At 40.9% G+C, this 10,289-nt stretch overlaps 1 protein-coding gene across 1 annotated transcript; it reads left to right on the forward strand.

Annotated features, from left to right (window-relative positions):
• Nucleotides 1-3,995: 3,995 nt before the first annotated feature.
• ndus5 (NADH dehydrogenase iron-sulfur protein 5) lies at nt 3,996-9,662 on the forward strand. The gene is made up of 3 exons (NM_001165116.2): nt 3,996-4,050; nt 6,994-7,213; nt 9,429-9,662. Exons 2-3 carry the CDS (start codon nt 6,998-7,000, stop codon nt 9,534-9,536), a joined length of 324 nt encoding a protein of 107 aa, NP_001158588.1. The 5' UTR covers nt 3,996-4,050; nt 6,994-6,997; the 3' UTR covers nt 9,537-9,662.
• Nucleotides 9,663-10,289: the final 627 nt, after the last annotated feature.

Below are 10,289 nucleotides of genomic sequence, written 5' to 3' on the forward strand. Positions count from 1 at the left end.
ACGGATGAATCACGGTTTCAACTGTACCGTGTATAGCGTTGTGTGGGTGAGCGGTTTACTGATGTCAATGTTGTGAACAGAGTGCCCCATGGTGACGGTGGGGTTATGATATGGGCAGGCATAATCTAAGGACCATGAACACAATTGCATTTTATCAATGGCAATTTGAATGCACAGAGATACCATGACGAGATCCTGAGGCCCATTGTCGTGTCATCACCTCATGTTTGGGATGCTCTGGATTGACGTGTACGACAGTGTGTTTAATTTCCCACCAATATCCAGCAACTTCACACACACATTGAAGATGAGTGGGACAACATTCCAAAGGCCACAATTAACTCTATGCGAAGGAGATTTTCACGCTGCATAGGACAAATGGTGGTCACACCAACTATACTGACTGGTTTTCTGATCCACACCCCTACTTTCTTTTAAGGTATCTGTGACCAACAGATGCATATCTCTATTCCCAGTCATGTGGGAATACAGAATAATAATAATACATGTATTTCAATTGACTGTAACAGTAAAATCTTAGAAATTGTTGCATGTTGCGTTTATATTTTTGTTCAGTGTACATATACAGTGCTTTCAGAAAGCATTCATACCCCTTAACATATTCCACATTTTGTTGTGTTACAGCCTGAATTCATGAATGGAAACAAAACAAAAAAGTTCTCACCCATCTACACACAATACCCAACAATGACAAAGTGAAAACACGTTTTTAGAAATGTTTACAAATTTATTGAGAATGGAATACAGAAATATCTCATTTACGTAAGTATTCACACCCCTTTGCTATGACACTCCAAATTGAGCTCAGGTGCATCCTGTTTCCATTGATCGTTCTTGAGACAGTGTCTACAATTTCATTAGTGTCCACCTGTGGTCAATTCAATTGATTGGACATGATTTGGAAAGGAAACCCCTGTCTATATAAGGTCCCACAGTTGACAGTGCATGTCAGAGCAAAAACCAAGTCATGAAGTCAAAGGAATTGTCCTTAGAGCGCTGAGACAGGATTGTGCCGAGGCACAGATCTGAGGAAGGATACCAAAAAATGTCTGCAGCATTGAAGGTCCCCAAGAACACAGTGGCCTCAATCATTCTTAAATGGAAAATGTTTGGAACCACCAAGACTCTTCCTAGAGCTGGCCGCCCGGCCAAACTGAGCAATCAGGGGTGAAGGACCTTGGTCAGGGAGGTGACCAAGAACCCAATGGTCACTCTGACAGCACTCTAGAGTTCCTCTGTGGAGATATGAGAACCTTCCAGAAGGACAACCATCTCTGCAGCACTCCACCAATCAGGCCTTTATGGTAGAGTGGCCAGACTGAAGCCAATCAGTAAAAGGCACATGGCAGCCATGCTTGGAGTTTGCCTAAAGACTCTCAGACCCTGAGAAACAAGATTCTCTCGTCTGATGAAACCAAGATTGAACTCTTTGGCCTGAATGCCAAGCGCCACGTCTGGAGGAAACCTTGCACCATCACTACAGACTTGGTTTCCTCTATCATAATCGCTCCTCTTTCACCACAGCTGCCAAACTAACCCTGATTCAGATGACCATCCTACTCATGCTAGATTACGTAGAGATGTAATTTATAGATTGGCAGGTAAGGGTGCTCTCGAGCGGCTAGTTGTTCTTTACCATTTGGCCATCAGATTTGCCCCCAATGCTCTTTATAGGACACATCACTGCATTCTATACTCCTCCTTGTGCTGCTGCCATGTTGTGTTGCTACCATGTTGTTGTGTTGCTGCCATGCTATGTTGTTGTCTTAGGTCTCTTTATGTAGTGTTGTGTTGTGTGTTTTGTCTTATATTTGTTTTACATTTTAAAATCCCCCGTCCCCGCAGGCCTTTTGCTTTCTGGTGGGCTGTCATTGTAAATAAGAATTTGTTCTCAACTTACTTACCTAATTAAATAAAAAACGGTGTTGGCAGCATCATGCTGTGGGCATGTTTTTCAGCGGCAGGGACTGGGAGAGTAGTCAGGATCGAGGCAAAGATGAATGGAGCACACAGCCAAAACAACGCAGGAGTGGCTTCGGAACATGTCTCTGAATGTCCTTGAGTGGCCCAGCCAGAGCCCGGACTTGAACCCGATCGAACATCTCTGGATAGACCTGAAAATAGGTGTGCAGCAATGCTCCCCATCCAACCTGACAGACCTTGAGAGGATCTGAAGAGAAGAATGGGAGAAACTCCCCAAATACAGGTGTGCCAAGCTTGTAGCGTCATACCCAAGAAGACTCTATGCTTTAATCACTCCCAAAGGTGCTTCAACAAAGTACTGAGTAAAGGGTCTGAATACTTATGTAAATGTGATATTAGATATTAGCAACAATTTCTAAAAAGCTGTTTTTGCTTTGTCATTATGGGGTATTGTGTGTAAATTGATGTGGTGAAAAAAACAATTGAATAGACTTTAGAATAAGGCTGTAACGTAACAAAATGTGGAAAAGGTCAAGGGGTTTGAATACTTTCCGAATGCACTGTATCTGGGGAAGGGTATAAAACAAGTTCTAGAGTGTTTTTAGTTTCCAAGAGCACGTTAGTTTCCATCATTGGGAAATGAAAAAAATATGGAACTACCTAGACTCTGCTTAGAGCTGGTCGTCCGACCAAACTGAGCAACCGGTCAAGAAGGACTTTGGTCAGGGAGAAGACTAAGAACCCAATGACCTCTGACAGAACTACAGGGTTTCTTGGTTGAAATGGGATAACCTGTCAGAAGGACAAGTCTCTAACGTCTCTACAGTACTTCACCAATCTGGACTTTATGGGACGTAAGCAACGCCTGAGAAAAAGGCACATGACAGCATGCCTGGAGTTTTCAAAAAGGCATGTGAAAGACACTGAGATCATAAGGCAAAATATTCTGTAGTCTGATGAGACAAAAATGTTACTCTTTGGCATCGTTCATCACCCGTCTAACACCATCCCCACGGTGAAACATGAGGGTGGCAGCATCATGCTATGGGAATGCTTTTCAGTGGCAGGGACAGGGACGACTGGTAAGGCTGGAGGGAACAATGAATGGAGCCAAATAAAGGCAAATCCTTGATGAGAACCTGCTTCAGAGTGCAAACGACATAAGACGAGGGCGAAGATTTACGTTCCAACAGGACAATGACCCAGAGCATACAGTCAAAGCAATGCTGGAATGGCTTCAGAACAACAATGTGAAAGTCCTTGAGTGGCCCAGCCAAAGCACAGACTTGAATCTCATTGAAAATCCGTGGAAAGACTTGAAGATTGCTGTTCACTGCCGCTCCCCATCAAATTTAACAAATCTTGAGAAAATCTACAAGGATGAATGGGGAAAAAAATCCACAAATCCAGATGTGCAAAGCTGATACAACATACCCAAGACAACTCAAAGCTGTAATCGCCACCAAAGGTGCTTCTACAAAAGTATTGACTCGGGTGTGACTACTTATGTAAATTTCTATTTAATTTTCAATAAATGTGCAAACATTTCTAAAAACATGTTTTCACTCATTATGGGTATTGTGTGTAGATGGGTGAGAAATCAATTTAATCCACTTCAAATTCAGGTTGTAACACTGTGTGGAATAAATCAAAGGGTATGAATATTTTCTGAAGGCGCAGTAGTTTAACTAGTAATTTAACTATGTTTTGCAGTAGCTTCGTGGTAGTAAACTAAATTAAAATGTTCAGTAGTTAATAACTTTTTTTTGCCCTGTAGTGGTGTAACTAACAACTGGAACTACACAGTTTTGTTTAATAAGCTAAATTACACATTTGAACATCTGACTCCAGCATGATCTGTTCTTACAATTTTGTAGTCTATAACATATTTGATATAATTTATCACGAAGTAATCTGGTGGCTTGATAAACGAAACATTTGATTTGCTTCCTCAACATCGCCCAGTTTGACCCCTAGGTTCTTTACAGTAGTGTCGTAAATATAGGCTGGGTTTTCAAGCGACCATCTGATTTCAGGCTTAGGCTCACCCTACCGTAAAGTAACGGGGACCCACACAGAAGGTTAAAGTGACTTCAACAAAACGCGGTAAATAATGACAGTTATACCATATTTACATACCTTTTGACAATACAGTAGTTTAACTATTCAACCATAACTTATTTTTGCACTTCAACAATGTGGAGAAACAGTTTAGTGAGTCACAACACACAGCGCGAGTGGCCTGTTAGTCAGTAGCTGACTTTAGTCAGTTTGTCCGTTTATCAATAGTTAGCAAGCTCAACAATTAGCTAGACAATGAAGTCGAGTGCAATAAGTGCATCCCATGGCTGCTAAATATTGCTAGCTACCAATAGCTAGAACTAACGTTAATAATACTAGCTAACGTTAGATAATAGGCTTGTATGAATGTCTAATTGCAACGTTGCGATGACTAACATTGGTTAGCTAACTAGCTAAGGTTGGCAAGCTGTAACGTTAACTAGCTACGGTAGCTAACTATCATGTTTGAAACAACTGTCCTAGGCTAGACATTTTATAGTATCAAATTTGCCCATTAATGTATTACTCTAATGCTAGCGCCTATGGCTGTGTATGTGGCCCCTTCTCGAGAGTTAGTAACGTTAGCTAGGTAATTTTACTGAACATGTAACGTTAGCTATTGGACCTGAATTCATATTGATGCCAGTTGTATGAACAATAATTTACAGCTAGAGCGCTCTGTGAAAAATGTCAGAGATTTCATCCACCTCTAACACATTGGGTGTACCAGTATTTATTAGATGAAGACCGTAGCAAACAGTTGCAAAAGGTTGAGGTTTCCAGGGTTAGAGTAGAGTAGAAGTTGTCATATGCAGAGGCAGTGAAGAAAGTAGAGGAAGATGGGTTAAGGGGGAGGAGTGGTGAGAGTAGTAGAGATATACCACTACAGAGGGAGAGGCCAAAAAGTGAAATACGTTTCAGTAAGATTGGATTTTTAGCATTTATAGCAATGGTTATCAATTGTACTGCAGGGATGTCTCGGAAAATTGAGGTTCTGGTGGCAGCTGCAGAAGTATTTGGGTGTGCCAGACTTGACAGCAGAAGAGTTACAGGATGTGTTAAGTGGTGATGTCCCATCCTTTCAGGGTGATGGCATGATGTAGGAGTAAATACATTTAATTAGTGGAGTAGGGGGGTGTTAATTTTATTTTATATAACTTTAATAACTTTACTTTAAATTAATGAGTGTAGTGTTAGATGGTAGGGTATTTAATACATTTTTATTTTTCAAGTAAAGTATAAGGGAGTTATACTCTAGTCTAGTAGGTGGCGGTAATGCAACAAATTGGATGCCAACCGCCGTTAAACCTCATAGAAGAAGCAACTGAAACCTTTTACTCAACAGTTTTGCAACTAAAACCAGTTTTTATTGGACAAATTCTGTTGCGTACAATGTAGTGAAAATGTGCTACGAAATGAATGTCACAACGTCGTTTTCTTTGTCCTATGTCATTATAAATAACATAGAATTAATCATTATATTGTTCTCTACAATATTATAACCTTAACATATTTGTACTTGACAGTGTTGAGGAAATATGAACATTATTTTGCTGTGACCATTTTGCGATTCCTTCTCATTTAAATTCTCAAAGTATTGCCATACGGGACTGATGCTGTTGCTTGCCTTTCTCTGCCATTTTTCCAACTGTTAACGACGATGACGTAGTAGTGGAGAGTCGACTCTAAAATAATTGATTCCTCGACTCCTTGCAGTGTCTTTATTCCTAGCGGAATCGACTCCTAAGATTCTGTATTTTTGGAGGAGACTGATTAGTTGCCGTACTTCCGAGAACACAAACACTTGCCTAGGGCTGAACCCATTTAGTCGACTGGTCGATTGTTTGGTTGATAGGCTGTTGGTCGACCGAGATTTCTTTAGTCGAGCAGTAGCAAAAACAAATTAAAAATATTGACCGTTTAGACTTCGCAGCTCATGTTTGTCTCTTCCATATTTGGTGTTGTGAGGTGTTAACATTTGGAGGTGTTTCCGCTGGTTGGACCAATCAAAATCAACTTGATACCTTAGTAATTTTCATCTCCAGATCCTTGTCTTTCATTGCCTATAACTGGGAATAATCTACGTTGAGGGGCTGTTTCTATGGCAATTTAAATGGAAAGAGTCAGAAATACACAAGGATAACAAGAACAGATTGTCTTCGCCGAGGGTGGATATTGAAATTCAGTCTGTTAGCCTTGTAAATAAATATATATCTAGTCCTTATTTAGTTTTGTATTCAGCTAATTTAATTTAGAAAAAGCCCGTGTTTTCGTTCACAAACCTGCAGCCACTAATTAGCTTGTCAGCTTGAGCAGCGTCATAGTGTTATATTGACAGAGTTGTGTTGAGCATTATAAACTGGGTGGACAGCTGTGGCATATCAGACTGTATACCACGGGTATGATGAAACATTTATTTTTACTGCTGGAATTACATTGGTAATAGCAATAAGACACCTTGGGGGTTGGTGGTATATGGCCAATATACCACGGCTAAGGGCTGTATCCAGGCACTCCGTGTTGCGTCGTGGGTAAGAACAGCCCTTAGCAGTGGTATATTGGCCATATACCACACCCCCTCGGGCCTTATTGGTGAAGTGACCACTGTGATGGCGTTACAGTCACTCTAAACATGCTAAATTCTCAGAGTAAATAGTCCTAACTTTTGAACCATATATGGTAGAGACATGGGGTTTGGAATGCTGTTTTTCTGATTGAAGGGACATATTTGTATAAACCTTGAATAAATTCATAATTTTATTGATGAACACCCTACAAAATCTGTTTGCTTCCGCTTGGTTCCTAACGTTAGTGAATGCACCCTTTGTTATTATGGCTGCAATGACTCTTAAGGAAAACACTTGCATTGCCAAAACCATGATGCCACAGAAAGACCCCTTTCCAAAACCACGATGCCACAGAAAGACCCCTTTCTAATCAGAAACCTTTAGCATCACTCTTGCTCTTCTCTCTTTCCCCCTCCTGCAGCATCATGCCGTTCATCGACCTCCAGGGGAAGTTGGGCATCAACCTAGACAAATGGATGTTGATCCAGGGTGGAGAGCAGCCATATAAACGGGCACCCCGCTGCCACGCCTTTGAGAAGGAGTGGATCGAGTGTGCGGATGGCATTGGTCAGACCCGTGCCAAGAAGGAATGCAAGCTCGAGTTTGAGGACTTCTATGAGTGCATGCACAGAGAGAAGACGGTGAGTGTAGGATATCTGAGCTGAAGAGTGTGTGTGAACTGTGAAGATTGATTTTGTGTGTGATGTTCATGTCCTTTCCCAATAAACACTTGTGATTTCATCAACAAAGACCTGTTGAGGAGTTGTCCGTTGATATCCATGTCTGATAAAAAATATCTGCTTGTCCTCCTACATGGGTGTTCATCCTAGGGATGTGACAAATGGAAAATGTATGTTTAAATGTACATTAAAACTATAAGAAAAAAGCTTAAAATGTCACCTGAATTCATAATGCAGCTGCGCTGTTGGCAGCAACAGATGTTTAAGCATTGCACCTGTACTACCATTATTGTACTTCAATTCCACCTTGCAAAGTTTGCGATTCCTTCTCATTTAAATTCTCGAAGTATTGCCATACGGGACTGATGCTGTCGCTTGCCTTTCTCTGCCATTTTTCCAACTGTTAACGACGATGACGTAGTAGTGGAGAGTCGACTCTAAAATAATTGATTCCTCGGCTCCTTGCAGTGTCAATATTCCTAGCGCAATCGACTCCTAAGATTCTGTATTTTTGGAGGAGACTGATTAGTTGCCGTACTTCCGAGAACACAAACACTTGCATAGGGCTGACCCCATTTAGTCGACTGGTTGATTGTTTAGTCGATAGGCTGTTGGTCGCCCGAGATTTCTTTAGTCGAGCAGTAGCAAAAGCAATAATAAAAATATCATGGTGTACAAGACACCTGTCTGAGTGGACTAATCCATTGTGGAGGCCGTGGGGATGGCACAGTCCATCACTCTTAGGCATGTGCTACTGAAGTTGTATATGGTTAAGGACAATGGTGCAACACTAATAAAAATTATATTATTTTATAACAAATGCGTTTCATAGCGGTCACTGTCCGCGGTTCTGAAACATTAATGCACTGTTGAATTCGCACCTTTTCCTAGACCATGTTGCTATGTGCGTAATAGCAAAGTTAACCAGCATATTGGTGTTGAGGACAATGCGGCGGACGTAGCAGCAAAGTTAGGAGACAAGAAAACAGCCCTTGCCTGTTCTTGAGTGGCCCAGCCAGAGCCCGGACTTGAACCCAATCGAACATCTCTGGAGAGACCTGAAAATAGCTGTGCAGCGACACTCCCCATCCAATCTGACAGAGCTTGAGATGATCTGCAGAGATGAATGGGAGAAACTCCCCAAATACAGGTGTGCCAAGCTTGTTGTGTCATACCCAAGAAGACTCAAGGCTGTAATCGCTGCCAAAGGTTCTACAGCAATGTACTCAGTAAAGGGTCTGAATACTTATGTAAATGTGATATTTCAGTAAACTTTTTTTTTACATTTATAAAAATGCCTTTAAACCTATTTTTGATATGTCATTGTGGGGTTGTGTGTAGGTTAATGAGGGGAAAAAAACTGTAATCAATTTTAGACTAAGGCTGTAACATAATGTGTGGAAAAATTCAAGAGGTCTGAATGCTCTGTATATATGGAAAAATACACATTTTACATTTTTTCGACCAATCAAACAGACGGAGAGAGAGGGGAGGGCACAGTATAGGCAGGTCGGCAGACAGTCAGAACTGTGCACTAGGCCAATCTATTGGCATCTAGCAATGGAAAGCTGTATCTCGCAATTCTTGGCATGCAATGTCTTCAGTAAAGCATGGCATTTCATCAATGAATGTGCTAGGATGTTGAGATGGGCGAGATGCAACATATAAAGTATCTGCTCGTGCACTGGTTTGCTTCACGCGGTTTACAGCGTAGTAGACCGGGCACCAAAACAGTGGAGAAGTTGAGCATCGCTCTTCAACATTCTTATTTTTGCGGAAATTTACCATTTATGCTGTTCTGCATTGACTTTAACAAAAAAAAAGTTTTTCTGTAAAGGATCCCAATTTCGTAGAAACATTTTACCTTTTTAAAACGTTCACATCCCCAGTCCATCCTTTCCAGCTCTACCTGTTGTTGGAGAAGGAGGAATCTTTGGTGTTGATTACCAAATTAAGAGCGTCAGGACTATAGGAAATGCTTTTGTTTTGAGAGTTTTTGTTGTTAAAAATACATTGAGTTGATGAATGAAGAGAATTGTGGTTTTGATCAGCAATGAGCTGAAAAAACACACCAATACCTCCTTAAGAAGTTCTGAGCATGCACCCCCCAAAAGGTTTGACAGCCTCTCTCACAACTAAGTGTCTGAAGTGGCTTGCTCTCTCTGTCTGTCTGTAGCACAAGAGGCTGTATGAGATCCGTAAGCAGCGGGACAAGATGGTGAAGGAGGGCACCTACCAGACCCCAGCGCACCACACCGGCGCTCAGGCTGATGACAGGCCTTGACCCAATTTGACCTTGTTGACCACAAGGTGTCCCCCCCAACTTGTGTATAATAATTGTTGTTCAGATATCTCTTTATTGTTTGTGTCCAACCCTTTGCAAGTTTGCAAATAAATGTTATTGACCATGAACCTTGTGACTTTCTCTTTCTCCTTTTTTAGGTACAGTGTAGGGAGAGATGACTGGAAGAAAGGGACAGAAATGTGAAGGTGATTTATGATATGTGCACTCAGGTTTAAGTTTGTTCACTATATTTGATATTTGTGATCTTGGTTTTGAATGTGTTAATACTACAGATTTTATTCCATTTGTAATACCATACTAACTACACAATACAAGACAATATGTTTTGAGCGTGAATGTATTTGTTAGAAAAATGAAATTATTTCAAATTAGCTTACTACAGTTGAAGTACTACAGACGATATAACCAGCATGATTAATATCCTTGAAAAAACTAAACATCTGAGAATTGCAGAAATGACCATCAGAAATATCCTTATAAACCACCCTTGCTTGGAAGTGCGGGGTTGATGATATCTGAACCCCACTCAACTCTAAACCCTGTCACCTAATTCTGTTAAATATCAGAGTTGACGGATTAGTTGATCAGCTTCTCCTAATGAAATTCAAATATGAATGAATGTACTCTGAAATCCCAATTAAATTAGCAAGCGTTTCACCAGCCCTAATAAGATTACGAGATCCTCCATGTCACCACAAGGTGGCGTCAAGAGCCAAGTAAGTACTACACAAT

Source organism: Oncorhynchus mykiss, chromosome 32 (genome assembly GCF_013265735.2).
Source record: "Oncorhynchus mykiss isolate Arlee chromosome 32, USDA_OmykA_1.1, whole genome shotgun sequence".
NCBI classification, from domain to species: domain Eukaryota; kingdom Metazoa; phylum Chordata; class Actinopteri; order Salmoniformes; family Salmonidae; genus Oncorhynchus; species Oncorhynchus mykiss.

Excerpts from the sequence above, each read along its gene's own strand:
- ndus5 (NM_001165116.2), top strand. The coding sequence starts at position 6,998 with ATGCCGTTCATCGACCTCCAGGGGAAGTTGGGCATCAACCTAGACAAA. Across the intron at positions 7,214-9,428 it reads GCATGCACAGAGAGAAGACG|CACAAGAGGCTGTATGAGAT; the intron begins GTGAGTGTAGGA and ends GTCTGTCTGTAG.